This window comes from Crocuta crocuta, unplaced genomic scaffold (genome assembly GCF_008692635.1).
Source record: "Crocuta crocuta isolate KB4526 unplaced genomic scaffold, BGI_CrCroc_1.0 scaffold529, whole genome shotgun sequence".
Lineage (NCBI taxonomy): Eukaryota > Metazoa > Chordata > Mammalia > Carnivora > Hyaenidae > Crocuta > Crocuta crocuta.
The window spans coordinates 300,588-320,629 of NW_027530362.1; the positions used below are offsets into that span (position 1 = coordinate 300,588).

General features: G+C 36.5%; 1 protein-coding gene across 1 annotated transcript in view; it reads right to left on the bottom strand.

The window, feature by feature from the left end:
- Positions 1–6,644: 6,644 nt before the first annotated feature.
- CAAP1 (caspase activity and apoptosis inhibitor 1) overlaps positions 6,645–20,042 on the bottom strand; it is a 52,378-nt gene continuing 38,980 nt past the window's right edge. The window contains exon 7 of the mRNA XM_077766091.1: positions 6,645–7,845. Coding sequence (XP_077622217.1) covers positions 7,499–7,845 — 347 coding nt within the window. The 3' untranslated portion in view covers positions 6,645–7,498. The remainder of the gene's footprint in view (positions 7,846–20,042) is intronic.

Here is a 20,042-nt window from a genome sequence, read left to right on the forward strand (position 1 = left end):
CAGACCTGTCAAAATTTACCAAATAATTTTAAGAATATGAATACTTTGCAAATAATTGAGTAAGATATTTTACATATAAATTAGTTTTCCTTAATATGAAATACAGTTTCTAAATCTCTTCAAGTCCCTACATAATACCAAGCTGAATGACAGAAAGAAAAACCAAAAACCATGGACAACACTTAAAACAAAACTAAGTATAGGTATCCTCACAACCCCAAAATATAAGCAGGTGGGAACAAACCACTAGTAAGTCATAAAACCGTAATATCAGCATTTCTGTGGGAGGAAAAGAGAGGCCAGTTAGGAATCTAATAGACTTGATAAAAGGAAAAACTCAAAATTAGTAGAAATCATGGCAAATAAATTTGACACAGCAACTGAAACTGGAAGGGGTTTTGCCTCTAATAATAGCAGGTGAATGCAGAACATAAGAAGGTCTGAAGAACCTGGAAAAGTCTTACCCCTACGAACTCCTGAAATTGATCAGCCAGGGCTCCCTTCCAGGACAGAGCTCCACACTAAGGAGAATGAATCAACTGGTTATGGAATCAAAACAAGCAGGATAGAGAATATCAACAAGATGAAGAGAGAAGCCCAGGTAAAAGTGAAGGAGGGGCACATAACCAGGAAATGTCAGAAAGCAAGCCACCATAATCGAATATTAGGGAACAAGAAAAAGTCAAAAGGATGGGGCGCCTGGGTGGCTTAGTCGGTTAAGCGTCCGACTTTCGCTCAGGTCATGATCTCGCGGTTCGTGGGTTCGAGCCCCGCGTCGGGCTCTGTGCTGACTGCCAGCTCAGAGCCTGGAGCCTGTTTCAGTCTGTGACTCCCTCTCTCTCTGACCCTCCCCTGTTCACGCTGTCTCTCTCTCTCTCTCCTAGAAATAAATAAAACATTAAAAAAAAAAAAGAAAAAGTCAAAAGGCCATGAAGGTAGAAAAGCTAATCCGAACCAGTTCCTACTAAAGTTCAGAAAAGTGAAGCTTCACATAAAAAAAATGGGAAACAAAAACATCAGGATCAAATGCTATGCAATAGTGTTATAAATTAAAGGAATAGAATAACCCCTATAGACACAAAAGTTCACCAGAAAGACACACAGAAAATATTAAAACTGTTACTTGTATATAATAAGTCATTTAAAAAATCATAAAGGCCATAAAAGAGTAACTATGAATCAGAATTAGATATGATGTGGGCACCTGGGTGGCTCAGTTCATTAGGCACCGACTCTTAATTTTGGCTCAGGTCATGATTTCACCATCATGGGATCCAGTCCATGCTCAGAGTGGAGCCTGCTTTGGATTCTGTCTCCCTCTCTTTTTGCCCCTCACCCACTTGTTCTTTGTCTCTTTCTCTCAAAAATGAATAAACATTAAAAAAAAAATTTTTTTTTAAAATGTTACATCCACCAAGAGCTAAGAAGAGGGCCAAATAAGACCTGGCAAATTTAGCCAGTTAAGAAAAATAATGAGCTCTTTTTCCATTCAGGCAGGTTATTACTTACACAGTGAGAAAACAGTGGTCAAAAGGTGCCAACTCCTCACGACCCTTGTGCAGGGTGACACCAAAGAAAAAGGGACCAGATGGAAGAGGAAAAATGGGACACCCCTTTGCTAAAGAGCTAATGCCATGCTGTAGCTAAGTGACTGTCTAGCCTGCAGCTGCATCCTAAGTGGGGCATGACAGAAAGTCTCAAGATTTCAAAGAAACCAAGGAGGCAGATGGGAAAATTGCTTCAAGACATCTTTCTGCAAGACAGGGAGCCTTCCTCAAGAAGGAAAGGCAAATAAAACGTTCTTCTGACTACTCTTCACAAGACCACCTGTCTGGCCATGTTCCCAGGGGTATCGCAGGTTGTTGCACCAAGATGTAGGCTGGTCAGAGGTACAAGCTCTGCCTCTATGACCTTCCCAGATACGTGCAAGGTCACCTGGACACCAGCGTGGAGCCACTCTCCTAGACACAAGAGCATAACGCAACCTTTAAAAGGACACATTTGGAAAATAAAAAATTACAAGATCTTAAATGTTTAAGATATTAAAATTGATAATGTTTTAAAAATCAATGGAAGAACTAGAAGAGAATATTGAGAGAATATGAAAGTAGAAGAAAAAGATGAAAAACAGAAAATAAGAACTAAAAAATTTAATAGTCAAGCTAGATGTCAGTATCTTACGAAAAGGAGTTCTAAAAACAGAGATAGGAAAAAACAGAGGGAAGGAACTCAGTATCTAAGAAGTAATATTTAAAATTTTCCCAGAATTTCCCTATTAAAAAAGTTCACCAGTTCACCGATTAACTCAATGGATGAAAAAGCGCCATTCTCTGACACATCATCAAGAAATATCAGAATGCTAGGAATAAAGATCCTAATAGCTTCTGAAGAGAAACAAACAGGATACATTCAAGTATCAAGAATCAAAATGACAAACGACTTCTCAACAGCTTCAGTGAAAGTTGGAAGGCACAGGTGTAACGTTGGAAAATCAAGACAATGATTTCTAGCCTATGCATCAACACTCACATAACGTTTCAATTCAGTGTATGGATAGAACTGAGCCATGCTGAGTCACACCAATGAATCAAAACAATTTATTGTTCATAAATTCTTTCAAAGGAAACTGTTGGAAGAGGCACACCACCAAAATAAGGTGTTTATTTAAAAAAATTTTTTTTTAAAACATAGAACAGAAGTTCCAGGAGGAATGTCTTTAAAGGAAAAAACATAAGATTATATATTTGAACCTCCTGAGAAGAGATTTACACCCCGAAGGACAGTGAGGGTATAAGTCAATGTGTGTTACACAGAAGAGTGCAATAATAGGGTAATTATATTATTAATTCCAAAAAACTTAAAACAGGAATTGGACCAAAAAAGAAAGTATAATTATACATACCATACAACCCATTTGTGAACAGTATTTACACAGTCAAAACAGTATAAATAGTGAATGTTAACCAAGAGGCATGAGGGAACTGCACTGTCTTAGGAGGGAGGAGGAGGAAGTCATGTGTTTAGGAAAGAGGTAGAAGGAATGGATCTTCATCTTCATCTTCCAAAACAGGTCAGTAAAACCTAAACCTGAGATATCAGGAAACAGCATAATAATTATGTTACTTAGAAATACAGAGATAAGGGGCGCCTGGGTGGCTTAGTCGGTTAAGCGTCCGACTTTCGCTTAGGTCATGATCTCGCGGTTCGTGGGTTCGAGCCCCACGTCGGGCTCTGTGCTGATTGCCAGCTCAGAGCCTGGAGCCTGTTAGTCTGTGACTCCCTCTCTCTCTGACCCTCCCCTGCTCACGCTGTCTCTCTCTCTCTCTCTCCTAGGGAAAAAAAAATTACAGAGATAAATAGAAAAATAGCTAAAAGATTTGAAAGTGGCTATCTGTTAGTAGCAACAGCTGGTATAAAAAGAATAGGGAAGGAGAGCTCTGTTTTTCCATTATTAAGCCTTGAGGGGGAAAAACCTTTATTAAAATCATCTACTTATTATCTTGAAATTAAACAGTAAATTAAAGATAACTTAAGTTTATGCGCCAATTTGAATAATTCTAGACAATATACTTACCAAAAGATCATGACAGTGAAGACTCTAACAGGCAAAAGGAAAAAAGAAAAAAAACCGAAACTGGATTGTTGTTCATATCCAGCAACACTGCAGCACAAAAAACGATTTAACAGGTTGCTTCATTTTTGAATCAGGGGAAAAGGGAAGGGAAGAGGTAAGAAATAAGTTTACCAAATTGTATAGCATTCTGTACTGAAATCAGACTGTTATAGCAGAAAGAAATCTTCTATATCGGCTAACAATTTATGTTCCTCATTTTACAGTCACTTGTTCAAGGTTACATAGCTGGCTTGTGCAGAGTAAGAATGTTCTGCCCTTTAATTCTCACACTCTTTGCATCACAATGCATTTTCAAATAACGATTAAATATCAAGTCAATATATTTGTATGTCTATTGACACTTTTTGTTTTAAAAAAGGGAGTCTACTTGAAAGAAAATGTTGAAAGGCAACTGCAAAGTCTAACAACAGCATCACAGAGACAGGCTATAAATGCCATTATGCCTGTTTCATAAAATGGAAATGTTCAAGAAGGGCATTTGATATGGAAAATACTAACATTAAAACAAGAAAATAACCTGTCCCCACCAAAAGGAAGAAAATATAAAAAACAAACAATAGTTTTATATAAAAAACAATAGTTTTAACTTAAAGCATATCAGAGTTTTACTTAAGGATTAAACAGGTACAATAATGAAAAAATATCTATAACCAAACTTTCTTCCTACTTTTCATGATAAATAGAACTGAGATATTTTTGAAATTTTTAGGCTGCAACTTTATTTGGCCTAAATTGTGGGTTCATTCCTCCTTTATCTACCTTGAAAATGGCACTGAAAAACGTACATTTTCTTGCAATTTGTGTTACTATTCAAATGATTCAGAACACCTTTACTCAGATAGCAAAACATGCCCTAAAACCTAATAATTTGCTTAAAGTAGGCTATGTCAACAAGATTTATAAGGAAAAAGTACACTCACTACCTCTTGGTTTAAAAGAATTAATAGCATTCAACAAAAGAATTGGGGTTGGGAAGGTTTACTAAAATTTTCATAATTGGTATGTTACACTGGTTTAGGTTTTTTTTAATAACATTTTTTCTTTTAATGTTTATTTCTGAGAAAGAGAGAGAGAGTGCGAGTGGCAGAGGGGCAGAGACAGAGGGAGACAGAGTCAGAAGCAGGCTCCAGGTTCTGGGCTGACAGCACAGAGCTTGACTCAGTGCTTGAACTCAATAAACTGTTGAGATCATGACATGAGCTGAAGGTGGACACTTAACCAACTGAGCCACCCAGGCACCCCGTAGTAGGTTTTTAAGATCTATACCTGAGTGCATATGAATTAGCAGGAATAGCGAAAACTGGCCCAAGGCCTAACGTATAGGACCCATTATTATCAGTTACCACCTGATACCACTTGACTGATTTAGGTCAAGTTCCTCACCAAATATCTGGATACTTGAATTTTGATAAAGAATAAGGCTGTCAAAAAATTTTTTGCTGGTGCACGTGGGTGGCTCAGTTGGTTAGGCATCTGACTCTTGATTTTGACTTAAGTCATGAACTCATAATTCATGAGTTTGAGCCCTGTGTCAGGCTCTGTGCTGACAGCACGGAGCCTGCTTAGGATTCTCTCTCTCTCTCTCTCTCTCTCTCTCCCCCCACCCCTCCCAGGTTCTCTCTAAATAAATAAATGAACAAAAATATTTTTTTTGCTCTTTTATTTTACTAATTATACACTACCTCAAAATTCTCCTTATCTTGGCCCAAGGGAGAAATGAGGCATGAAAAGCAGCAGCACCCACATCTCTATTAGTACTCGGGCTCGGGTCTATTCTGTGCTCAAGTCTATCCTATAATATCCCTGAGTCAGAGATTCTGAACAAGACTATTTAATGAATACCTGTGAGCTGGGGATTTAAATGGCAGCATTAGATCAATATGTGGTCTTTTCTAAAACAAACGTATTCCTGTTCTCTAAAGCCATTTATTTTTCAAAAAGCTCTCATGTCTTTCAACATTAAAAAAATAAAGAGTAAAAGCTGATTTTCCAAGGTAGGAAACTAAGTAGCTTCTAATTTGTTCAGCTTATTCTACCTCACACTCTGGTCAGATGTCCTGTGCACTGTTCTGCACACTGAACAGACACACCATGTCACGTGAAGGGGGTGACTCATCGGCTATAGAGCACTCAGACCCTCGTCTACGGCTATGTGTCATCTACTGCATTTTATAATTAGTAAGCAGCAAAACAGCTTGTTCCATACTACTTTGTTATTATTGTAATTTTTAGTTTAAGTTGGAATTAAAAAATTATTATCCTATAATCAATGGATTCTCATCTAGAAGCAGTAGCTATGAGAGAACTCACTAGTGGAATCACACTCACATCAGGGCACCTGGGTGGCTCAGTCAGTTAAGCATCCGACCTTGGCTCAGGTCATGATCTCACAATTCATGGGTTCGAGCCTCACATCAGGTTCTGAGCTGTCAGAGCCTGGAGCCTGCTTCAGATTCCCTGTCTCCCTCACTCTCTGTCCCTACCCCACTCACACTGTGTGTCTCACTCTGGCAAAAATAAACATAAAAAAAATAAAAAAAAAAAATGAAGTCACACCCACATTTAACAGCCTAAAAGAGTACCTCAAATGATATAGGACTGNATTTGTAACTTTGGAATTCTAATGTATCATAAACACTATTTCCAGAAGAAACTGAGATTTACATATAATTAATAGAACACAATCCCTGGAGGTCTTATGTGTAATGAAAATCCTCATACAACATTAGGAGAGCATGGCTTACAAATAAAATATATTTGTAAGCAAGTATAAAAGCAATGGTTTCAGATTTATATTTTAGGAAGAAAAATTAAGAGTCTCTACCTAAATTTATTTTGGTATCAAACAACTACAATTAGTGATGGGGCAAAAAGCATCCGTTATTGTGGCTGGATGTTAATTTATTTACAAAAACTATACAAAACTAGATTAATTTTAACATCAAGTTATCAAAGCTTTCTGAAGTTAATTTTGCTTTTGGAAATGTATCAAAAGTCTTCAGATCCAGAATGATAGTCTTTATTATTTTTAATTCATGGAATTATAGCACATCAGATCTTCAAGCAAAAACACGAGGTAAAAGCCTGTACAATAAAATATTCTTTATCTGATAGCTTGGAATGTAAATGAAAATATGTTCCCTTTTTACTGAAAAAAAAGAGACCTGAACAAAGTGCCCGATAAAATCAAATACCTGTTAGAATGGCTTGTCTGCTAGAATTAAAGTTGGGCGATTACTTCCACATTTTTAAAAATGGCCCTAAGTCTGTTTTTTCTTTTATACAAAACATTTTTCTTAGCCATTTCAGACCTCTAAGACTTATAACAAAAAAATGTTATTCAGTTTTTACTGGTAAATCCACATCCACAGAAGGTGTGTTCAAGATGGACTTATTTTAAAAATGCATAGAAGCATGACTAAACTTCTTAAATTGTTAATAAATCTAGGAGCAATAATTTAATTTTCTACTACAAAACATAGGTAGCCTTAAGAGAAACATGCTTGGTCAAATCTTTCTTAAGTTTTTAGGTTTGAAGCCAAAACATTTAAAAACGAAGGGGAAAAATACAGTGACTCTTTTCTAATGGCTTTTCAGATATCAATTTGCAGACATAGCTAAATACTCATCCAACAAAGAATCCAGGTTATCCAATGATATTTGCCATCAATTCATACAACAAATGACACATATATAATATGAAAGTAACAACAACCAAAAAAACCACAGATATTTGAGGCATAAGATGAGTTTACCTAATAAGGGTTACATGAAAACTATCACATAAGACCCAAAATAAACTTCATATACAAAATGGTATGATGTGGCTTTGTTCAAACACACCTAGAATTCAGATTCAAGTAACTAGGCTGGCTTTTTGAGGTCACCAGCTTTCATGAGGGCTTTAATAGCTCTCGCCCTCATCTCCAGTTCCAGCAGCTCCAGCTGCTGTGCGGAAGGCTGAACGTCTTCGGGTGGAGGAGCAGTCAGGGTGGCTGCTTTGGGCTCCTTGGGGCTACCCTCTGCCAGCCCCAGAATCTCATTCACACTTTTCTCAATGTCTTTCTCCAGGTCCTCTATCTGACCAGCTTCGCTCTGGACTGTATTGTCTGGGACCTCAGGAGCGGCAGCTTCCTCGGTGCATGGGCCTTCTATGTCGCTGTCATAAGCATCTGCATTTATACTGAGTACATCACTATCTTCCCCTTTGCCTGTAACAAACAAAAAAGGGGAAAGAACCATGTAACCTAAATGCCCTGGTCAAAATATCCTTTCTATTTATGATTAAAGGGCTACTTTGACCCCACCTCCCACCATGGAGACCCAAACACATTCCATAATCCTTATCCCAATCCATTTTCCCCAGACCCCTCAACTCTAAAAACAAATATAATTTAATGTAAATTTTAATGTATTTTTCATTCTAATTTAGCAGAACATGGAAGCAGTGGGAAATTTATACCATCACATAATCTCTTTCCCTAATTAAAACGTCACAACACTATACCACAGTGAAGCTTCTACGTTACAAAATTAAAGGTGATGTTGGAAACCGTCTGAGAGCATTGCTCATTGGCAAGAAAGTAAAATTCCATTCTAGAAAGAGTTAACTTTACTACAAAAAAGGAAAAATATCATTGGCAAGCTGGACACCATGTGCATTGCAATTACCATATGCTTTTTCAAACACTTTGCTCTAAATCAATAAATTAAAAAAAAAATTTTTTTATAGTTTGAGAAAGAGAGAAACAGAGCATGAGTGGGGTAGAGGCAGAGAGAGAAAGACACAGAATCCGAAACAGGCTCCAGGCTCTGGGCTGTCAGCACAGAGCCTGATGCGGGGCTCTCACAAATTGTGAGATCTGACCTGAGCCAAAGTCAGATGCTTAATCAACTGGGCCACCCAGGTGCCCCTCTAAATCAATAAATTAAAGGAGAATACCTAAGGCCATTTTCTAAGATAAGATAAATCTTCATCAAGAGAATTTTAATTAATAAAGTTAGTACACAATAATTTTAAAAAAATTGTTTGTTATAAAACTTCTATAACTGATACTAAAACCTTGACTATAGGCACAGATTATGGCCCTCAACTACCTTAGCCTTGGACATTACTGACGTCCAGGTGTTTTAAACTTTGTGTGCTCACTTATACCTCCAATTTATTTATCTTTTAAATGTTTTGTTTTAAGTCATGATCCCCCAAGTGTTAGCTTTGTTAGTCTTCTTATAGTAGGAAAAACTTATTTACTGACAGATGGAAAATCTGATAATGCAATGTTATAGGGTAGGCCATAAACAATTCTACTCCACTGGTTTTGTAATAACAATTTACTGACCTTGGCTGATCCTCCACATCTTAATAATTAAAACACTACTCCCTATTCTAAAATTAAAGTGGAAAAATAAATCATTAAATTATATTTGTGTCCACAAATAAAACTTGTTTTAAAAAAGGTTGCAAATTTTATTTGATGCCCAAGAATATTTTACATACCTCCCCCAAAGAAATAAATATTCCCAAATAGCTTAAAAAAAAAAAGAATACAGTTTTTTATGTAGAGAAATAATGCTTTATATAAGTATTGCAATTTGAGACAAAAACAAATTTAGAATTTCTAAAATTCTAAATCTGTAGTCACTGATTCTGAGTGAAAATCTGTAGTCTGTTTAAAAGATTTTAAAACATAAGTTTTTGAAAAAATGTAATCTGTTTTTCAAACTATAAGTTGTTGTCTGATAATGAATAAAGAGAAGAATATAATGGTGGGTGGGGAGAGAGGGAGAGTCTGAAAGTTAGGATATCCAAGTTCTAAAGCCTCGCTCTACTATAAAGTATGTGATTTGAGCAAATCCCTTACCTTCCCAGAATTTCTCTCCTGAAAATTAAGGCAAACTGTCCCTAGGACATCTCTAAAGTACAAGGTCTAATACTACCCTAAGTTAAGTCTATATAAATGTTTATAAAATGACAATACTTGAAGATATTTTGCTTTTTTCCCAAGATATGGTTACCACTTATCTTTCACTTACTGTATTCATCACTCGCATAATAACACAAAATAATTTCCTACTGACAGCAGTAGACAATGAAAGGTACGTAACAAGTCAATAAGTCATGCTCTACTTTTTTTCATGTGACAACCTGTTGGTTTTTTTCTTTATTTTTAAGCAGTCTCTACACCCAACATGGGGCTCAAACTCACAACCCTAAGATTAAAGTCACATGCTTTACTGACTGAACCAGCCAGGCACTCCCACGTAACCTTTTAAAAGGACAACAGATTTTCTAGAGAAAAGAAGTACATTTACAGTATCCAGGTAATATTAACAGAAGCTCACTTATTATCTTGAGTACAGGTTTCAATGTGTAATATTATAACTATGGAATCCTTTATATGCTAAGTCACAAATTCTGAAGTAGCTATAATTTTGTGAAATTAATTTGCTTTGAGTTTATATGTAGGTAAATAACAACAGCAAATCTTAGAGATATTTTCATTAAATAAGTGGAGAATCTTTACTCATAGGTCCTTAAGACATAGATGGTAAACTTCTTAGCGGAATATCATATATCACCAACTTATATTTCTTACCAAAAGACTACAGGGATATATATGAGTGTATATAAATATTTTTAATGGAATGTACATTATGTTCATCTTATTACTGTGTTTTTTCAAACACTTCAAACAAATGGTTAAGAACCACTAAGCTATATATATTCTCACTTAATTCAGATAATTATTGAAGCCTATTTATATAAGCTTAAGAAAAGAAGTAACCACAGCTAAAGAGCCTCACTGCCTCGAGCTTAAAATAATAAAATCCTTATTTTATAAAGTTATCAGCACCAGAGATTCAGGGTTAAAGTGTTATATACACACACTCCCCATGTTTCAAAGGAGGTAAATCTTGACAAGAAAGTTTTTTAATGTATATATTTTATGAGTTTGTTTCAAACTTTTCAGTGGGCAGAAGGTGGGCTTTGCTTTATTTCTTCATTTTAAACAGCTATACATATCCTATCACTGAAGAAATGGCGTTCCATAAATTTGGTGTTCTCTCTTTACATTTAAAATTATACAAAATCAGGGTACCTGGTTGGCTGTTGGTAGAGCACATGACTCTTGATCTTGGAGTTGTAAGTTCAAGCCCCATACTGGATGTAGAGATTACTTACAAATAAAATCTTTAAAAAAAATTATCCATGAGCGCCTGTGTGGCTCAATCAGTTAAGTGCCCAAGTCTTGATTTTAGCTTAGGTCATGATCTCATGGTTTGAGTTCATGCCCCACATCAGGCTCACACTGAGAGTGTGGGACCTGCTTGGGATTCTCTCCCTCTCTCTCTCCCTCTCTCTCTGTTCCTCCCCTGCTCAAGATAAATAAATAAACTTGGAAAAACATTATCCAAAGTCTAAGTGACTGAGTTCTCCACACACAGTATTGGTGAATACGTACAAGGATCCCATCTACCCATTACAGCTGCACCATGGACGCCAACTCTTTGTAGAGTTGGTGTCTTAAACGACTTAGCATAACACTTCATTTCACAAATATGAAAACAAGTCAGGTGACTTGTACAATGTAATACCGCAAATTATTTGAAGATCTAGGAATGTACTTCACTCATAATTGTCATCATTCTTCTAACTTGCTTTTTAAAGTATCACTTGCAAACACATGAATATACTTCCAAAGATAATTTATTCTTTCTTGGTAGTAGGAAATTATAGATTTTTCTTATCAATTATGATCCTCAAGGTAGAAGGGGTGAAACTTGTACATTGTTTCTAAAAAAAGTAACTTTACCCCAAAATGTTTCATTCAAAATCCTTACAATATCAGTATTGTCTGTCCTGTCCTTCCACCATTCCACATGCATGTGCGTGCCTGTACATGCATACATGTGTGCGCGCGTGCACAGGTGTCTCGGGTTTTTAAATTTTTTTAAAAGTATATTTATTTTTGAGAGAGAGAGTGATAGAGGTAAGCAGGAGGGGGGCAAAGAGGGAAGGGGACATAGAATCTGAAACAGGCTCCAGCTCGCCAACTGTGAGATCATGACCTGAGCCGAAGCCGGACGCTTAACCAACTGAGCCATTCAGGTGCCCCAGGTTTGCTTTTTGTTAAAATAAAAATTTTTTAAGTATGTGTGTGTTATCTTAGGTTTGCTTTTTGTTAAAATAAAAGTTTTAAATACCCAACTGGAAATACACAAATGTACAAGAATTAATCACAAAGGTTTTGATGGATAAAAATTTAAAGGATTTTTAAGTTATGCTGGCATATTTTTAAAAAAAATTTTATGTTTTTTTAAAAATTTCTTTCTGAGAGAGAGAGAGACAGCGTGAGCAGGGGAGGGTCAGAGAGAGAGGGAGACACAGAATCTGAAACAGGCTCCAGGCTCTGAGCTGGCTGTCAGCACAGAGCCCGATGCGGGGCTCGAACCCAGAAACCGTGATATCATGACCTGAGCCGAAGTCGGATGCTTAACCGACTGAGCCACCCAGGCGCCCCAATGCTGGCATATTTAAACTCAATAGAGCCTACATTCCACTTGCTAATAATTCAACTTAAGAGTAGTTTTAATGCATAAAACAGAGGCATATCTAGTGTCATGAGTGACTGTATTCTCGTGAAACTCCCTGATAGTGAATTATTAAATTAAGCCAGAAGACAAATCTTAAAACATGGAATAATTAAATATCTGTCTGAATTCCTGCTGAAGATGGCAAATTGAGCACACATATCTAATTCCCTTCCCTACCAAGAACCACTGAAGTGACAGAAGACCGATACTTAAAAATACAATAATAGCATAAACACTATACATTAACTGAGAATAAAACACTACACATTAACTGAGGATAAAGTGCTTTATAGGTAAAACTCAAAACAGAGAATCCATAAAGGAGAAAAATCAACAAATTTAACTAAATAAATATTAAGAACTCTGAGGGGGAGAAAAAACACCGTAAAAAAAGACAGAGGCACTCTATAATAAAATATTAGTGAAATACATTTTAAGGCAAATATAATACATACAATATCCAGGCATCATTAAGAAATAACTATGGCAACTGATGCAGCAGATCCGGAACCACAACTTCCCACCCAGAGTGGAGGAGCCGGACGTGAGAGCACTGCCTGGGTCCTGCGCCCGAAGCAGCCCCACCACCTGTGCCTGGGCGAGTATTAACACATAGGTGCCGCTCCTGGAGCTGCTAACCTCGAGTTTAGCCTGAAATCTGGGATTTGGGGGACCGTTTAACTTAATTACTGCTAGATTTGAAATGTCTCTGGAAATAGGGTCGGCACGGAGGCAACAATACGGAAGACTAGGAGACGAGAGTCACTTATCTATGTTCCTATGGAAACTATTTGAATATTTGTTTTATATGGATTTTTATTCACTTTTCAAACATGCTACTGAAGAGCACCCCTCGGCTGCTCAAGCAAGCGTTTGTAGCTTGTGCGGCGACAGAATGGGCCGGAAGCTTAGTGGTGTGACCTGTCTTAAGAATAAAGTATCTTGAAATTAAAAAAAAGAAAAAGAAAAAACTAAAAACATGGGCAAAGGGTAGAAACAAGTCAAGCATTTCACAAAATATGAAATACAAAGCATCAACACATTAAAAATGCTCAACTTAATTTCTAACCAAGAAATGCAAATTAAATATTACTTTTAACTCATTAGTTAAAAAAGAAATTTTATCCATCTGTAAAAAAAATTAATATATTCATAAGATGGAAAAATGATCAAGACATGATGAAGCCAACAGGAAAGCTAAAGAGTAATAACCGTCTCTATGTTCAAAATAACAAAGGTAAATTATTAATAGTGGTTACTTCAGGGGAGGAAAGTTAAAGTAGAGAAGAAAAGAAAATGAGCTTTCCAGTTTTGCTCTATGAACATATGTATTTCTTCAACAATTTCCAAGAATATAACCTTGTAAAAAGTCTAAAAAGAAAAAATGAAACCTTAATATTAGATAACAAAGAAATGTATCATTTTAAAAAGACATTTTCCAGTAGTTTTACAAAATGTAAGCAGGCAGGATGAAATTGACAGAAAAATAAAAGCAAAGCAAAACCACAGCCAAAGATACCACAGACAAGTATAATTCTTTCTTAGAGAGTCTTGGAAGCAAGGAAGAGTTGGCTGTGAAACACACAGCAAGATAATTAAATTAAACCCATTCAGAATAGTTGGGCCAACTGAACACTTCCTTCTTTCTTTTCCTTTCCCTACCACATGCCCCAGCACTCTAGTGGGAGGCCCACCTCATCCACTTAAAGAGCTCTCCTAGAGTCCGAAATATATCTAAACAACTACTGATGAGACCCAAACCAGCTTTCAGAAAAACCTAGCTGCAGTAAGGAAAGAATCAAGATGAACAAAGGACAGAATAAAGAAAATCTAGGGATCAGAAGATAATCTAATGGAGGAAAAGGAAAGGCAGAGGAGTCTAATTAGTATCCTTAGAGAGACTGAAGTAGACCCTGCAGCCATAAAGTAAGTACGTGATGCAGTGAAAGAAGAACAGAGAACAAGAAATGTTAGAATTTTATTTTTTTTTAAATATTTTTTATTTATTTCTAGGAGAGAGAGAGACAGTGTGAGCAGGGGAGGGTCAGAGAGAGGGAGACACAGACTCTGAAATAGGCTCCAGGCTCTGAGCTGGCAGTCAGCACAGAGCCCGACGTGGGGCTCGAACCCACGAACCGCGAGATCATGACCTAAGCGAAAGTCAGACGCTTAACCGACTAAGCCACCCAGGCGACCCGAAATGTTAGAATTTTAAAATACAGTTATCAAAAGCAAACATTCAGTGGTTGCTGGAAGACAGTGAAAGAAAAAAACCCCTCTAAATGTAGAAAAGAATTAAAAATGTTTAAAATATGCAATAAAAGTTAAGAGATGAATGACCCACGAGTCCAACAACCTAATATAATTAACTCAGTAAATATTACTGAGCACCTACTATGTACAAGGCGCTGTTTTAAACATTAAGGAAACAGCAGTAAATAAAAAAACAAGTCCTTGTATTATATTTAAATCACAGAAAACACTATAAATAAGTATCAGGTGTTATGAAAAAAATAAAGCAGGATAAGAAGATAGCAGGATGCTTTCACAGAGAGTGATCAATGTGATTTGATAAGGAAACATCTGAGCAGGGAACTGAATAAAGTGACAGAATAAGTAAGAAAACAGAAAAATGGGTAGAGAGGGAGAATTATGAGAAAAAAAGTGATCTGAGCTAAAGAAGGTCTTCACAGTGAAAAGGCTTGCCAATTGCAGTGTATCATACCTAAGACATATCCTGTAAAAAATCCTAACTCAGGGGCAAAATAATTACTAAAAACTTCCAGAAGAAAAAAACTAGATTACCAACAAAAGCTAGCCTCAAGAAATCAAGAGCATTTCTATCAGCCCTGTGGACAAGATATCCCAATGGCTATGAATATGATCACAAAAAAGAAAGGTAACTGTATATTATGTGCCTCAAGGACACAATGTTGCTTCTAAAACACTGTCAAAAAATTGAACATTAATCTCATGAAGGCTCTCTATCCAACTACCTATTTATAGAAAAATAACATTAAATAAAACAATGGGATGCAAACAGCAGAATTCAAACTGAGAAACACTGACAATCCAGTTTCTTTAAGAAATAAACTGTGAAGAGAAGGAGAGAGCAAAGGAGAGTGACAGGGAGGGATGGGAAGGAGAAGCATACAGATTAAAAAGAGACAGTATCCAACGAATTGTAATATAGGGAACTTATCTGGATTTCCATTCATACAAATACAGTTTAAAAACTAGTATAAGACAACCTGAGAAAACCAAACACTCGGTTATCTGAGGATTAAAAATATCACTATTCTGTAACCCCTAATGAAATACTAGATCTAAACAGTAATAGATATTAAAACCATTGGTTGTTAGGCTGATAACACCTGTTCCAATCAATCTTAATATCACAATAAAATCAATGAATGCATGTGGTAAGTTAAACCCGAACATTTTCTGAATATATGACATTAAGCAACGTTAACTTTTTAAGGCACTGTGATTATGCTTAAAAAGAGAGCTCTAATTTTTGAGATACAAACATGCTGAAATATTTACAGATGAGCTGAATAGATGTTTAGAATTTGCTTTAAGATAATCTAGCAGTAAGAAGCAGGCAGGGGTATGGATGAAAGAATTAGCCATAGGTGGAGATTAACCGAAATGGAGAGAGGTACATGGACGTTAGTGTTCCTATTTCTTAAAAAAGTTTTTTGATAATTTCCAAGATAAAAACGTTTCTTATGGTAGTTTCTATTCAGAAACCTACAAGAACAATTTTGAAAATACCTAAAAACATATATATATATATCCTGGAGGAGAACACAAAATCAGAATCCCAATATCCCTAATGGGTTATCAAAAGGGTTAAACTATTTTACTTGGTTTTCTCATCTGATTTTCAGTTAATCACATTCAGTGGTTATGCCATTTAGAATAGCACATTCACCATCCTTCCTCTGGGTCCTTCCCTCTCGAATCTCAACTCTCCAAGGTTTCTAAGTGTTAGCAACCTGCCACAATCTCATTAGGAACAAAGTCCAGAGCTCACTGGCTAGCAATGCTATGCCTCTGTGGATTTCTTTTCTGAGACAACAGAAAACTTTGGTTTTACTAAATTTTAAATTATAAGGAATATAATTCTATATTCTAACTGTAGAAAGTCAACTTGTAACAGTTCTAGTGAGTTCTAGCCATTTGAAGAAACCAAAACTTTATTTTCTGAAAAAGAAACAACTGTTTTTTTAATTTATAAAAATAACCTTTTTTGTAGAGGACTTTAATCTCTCTCTCAGCAAAACTGGAAGAACCTGGCTATTTTCTTTCATGTAGTATTTTAAACTACTAATTTAAATTTAAGTGTATCATGTTAACTACCATATTCAAAATTTAATCATGACATTATCTGATTGTTACTGAGATAAAGAAGAATATGCAAACAATTAAGTATAGAAAACCTGTCTAGTTACTAACAAGCCCACACTCAACTTTGGACAACTGAGTTTCCATCAGCCTATAAACCTAACTTTCATGAATGACAAGTTCATAGATTACTCCAAGAATCAATAAATATTAACTCAGTATCTGTTACCTACACCACAATGGTGCCAAAAAGGCCACAGAAGAGGTGGGCCTTACAAAATGCTACAGGTAGGGTAAACTAAATTATCTGTAGCATATCTAAGGCACAGATTTTGCCTTTATGGTATGCTTAAAATATGGACATGATACTTTGAAGTGCTAAATTGTGCAGTGTAAAGTATAACAGAATTTTTGAGTGTATAAGGCAATACGGAAACATCCAAGGAGATCTACAGATGTGATATGAAATAGGTCTCACAATCTCATACATGATGTTGACAGAGGAGGAAACTCCAAGTGTAAGGAACAGAATGGAAAGACAGGTGCTAGAGCTAAATTTAATACAGAAGTATGTGAGCCTAACAGATAAAATTACACATAAGAACACAGAAAAGGGCAGGATCCAAAGTTATTGCCTCTGAAGACATCACCATTGTAGTAGAAAAAGCACAACAGGGACCTCTTGCCAGCCTTTACGATGGATCAGATAAGCAATTAAACAGACAACAGTAGGATGAACTAGGTGATAATTATTCTGTATGAGAGAAGAGGTGAGGTAAACACAAGTAAGTTATGGAAGACCTCGTGGATTTGGAGAGGTGGGATCTTACAGAACAAGTAGCTGATCTAAATAAGAGTACGCCACTGGTGTGAAGAAGTTTAATTCTCAGATTTGGACAAAGGGCATAACAGGCACTAGAACTTGTAGTCACAAAGTACAGATTAACATTTATGTTCAGATATATGCTGTGAACTAGACACATAACAGAGCATCAGAGTTTTGTGTTCGAAAAATGGTAACTTCTACAAAACTACAGTACAGTAAACCTAACATCAATGCTCAGTAAAATTCAAAATTTACTGAGAGGTTAATTAGCTCTGAAAAAAGTACTGCTAAGTAGTTTAGACAGAAAAGGTAACATCTGATGGGGGATCTACATGATATGCAGAAGACTGCTGGTTATCTCGGGAGGAACATGCAGGCAGAGGGAACAGCAAAAGTCAGGTCTCTGACACAACAGCGCTTGTAATGCTAGAGGAAAGTGAGGAGGAAGGCACAGAAAAAACAAGGGGCGGGGGGGAGTGACAGACCGTATCACATTATGGCTTGTACTGCCCACAGGAAGGACGGACTTCAGATTCTGTTTGAGATGGGAAGCTACTGGAAGGCTCTGATAAGACAGTGACATGATTACTTTTAGTTTTAATTTTTCCAGTCATTCAGACTGCTATAGGGCAGAGACTACAGGGGAGCATAGACAGAAACAGAGGGGATCAACATGCTGTAAGAATCAACACCAGAATAATATGGCCAAGAAGAGGTGTGAAGTGGTTGGGTTCTGCACATTGTGAAAGAAGAGCTGACAGGATTTGCTGACAGAGATGAAAGAAAACACTCAAGAATGATTCCCAAGTTCTTAGCCTAGACACTCAGAAGAATGCAAATGCTAGTTATTAAGATGGAGAAGACTGTAGGAGAAGCAAGTTTTGGAGGGGGAGCGGTACCGTTTACTTCTTTGTTGCTTTTGGGGAGAGGTCAGGGAAGAATCTAGAATTTATTCTGGAACATATTAATTTTCTTACTGAACATCTAATAAAGATGTTGCTTACTGAACATCGAATAAGGAAGCTAGATATAAAGGGTTGGAAAGAAGTTTGAACTGGAGAAATGAATTTGAAGCTGGCTGTCCTGGAATGACGTTACGACGGAGAAAAGAGAAACAGTCCAGAGAATGGGGGCACTCACCCTTTAGAAATCAAGTAGAGGAGACAATGAACTCAAAGGAAACAGAAGAAAGTATCAGGGAAGGAGGGATAATTAATGGTGTTAAACATGGCTGACAGGCCAAGATAAGGACTCAGCCACATCAGTGAAACAGTTACTGGCAACTGTTTACTACACAGATGGGGGCAATAATTTGGGACAGAGAAAAAACACCTGCAGGTATCAAAAGAGAATGTGTTCAGTATACTGGGGCTGGTCTCCACAACACAAGGAGTTCACCCATGTTAAGAGGAGAGACAGGGACCATATAAGTTCAGACACAGGTAGATATGAAAAATTAATTTAGACATCTATTTTTCTTTATTAGAGAAGTTCTTTCCAAGCCAGGCCATATTTTATTTATCTTTCTGGTGCCTAGCACAAAACCACAATTTGTTTGTTGGAAGAAGCGATGAGCTTCAAAATCTGAAGGGACATCATTTAGAAAAAGCACTAAATTCATTTTCTATAATCCAAAGGACACACAAGGACAAATGAGTGGAAATTATGTACTGGCAGACTATGATTCAATATAGAGACACTTTTACCAATTAGAGACAGCCAGGGTGATACTGAGGGGATGAAGCGGAAATTCTGATTACAATAATGATAACAAGAAACAATTATAACAAGAGCGGATGTTTACTGAGCATTTACTAAGTACTAATCACTTCTCTAAAGAGCTTTACATATATTAACGCGCTTAATCCTTATGCCAACCATAATGGAATAGGTACTCATATTTATTATCTATCTCCACTTTATAAATGATGAAACTGAGGAAGAGTTTAAGTAACTTGCCCTATAGTTTACACAACTGAAGTGGCAGAACCAAAATTCAAGCCCAAGTATACTTCACAGATCTATGCATTTAAATATTCTACAGTGCCTCCCAGATCTTAACAGAATCAGAATGACCAGTGAAGCATCAATGATGAGAATGCTGGTTCAGAATGAATTTATCTTCGTTTTGTACAAGGTCCCTTAAGCCCACCTGAATAAATACAATATATGAGGCATGGACCTAAAAAGTATGTATTAAATATGAAAAATTATTAAGGAAATGACAGGCCACAGACTAGGAATAAATATTCACAAAACATACCTGGATAAAGGAATGGTATCCAAAATACATAAAGAACTCTTAAAACTCAACAGTTAGAAAACTAAAAAAAAATGGTCAAAAGATCTGAAAAGACAAGTCACCAAAGCAGATACATATAGATGACAAAGAAGCACATGAAAAGATGCTTAACATCATATATCATTAGTACAGAGTAAAACAATAAGATACCACTTACACATCTATTAGAAGAGTCAAAATCCAAATCACTAATAGCAGTACTTCTATAATAGGAGGGACTTTTGCTCACAATTGGACAAGAACACAATTACTGAAAAGCTCAGTGGATACAAAGGAGATCCAAACATCTGTTAAAAGTTTGGACTATGTAACCTCTGAAGTGGCTGCCCTAATAG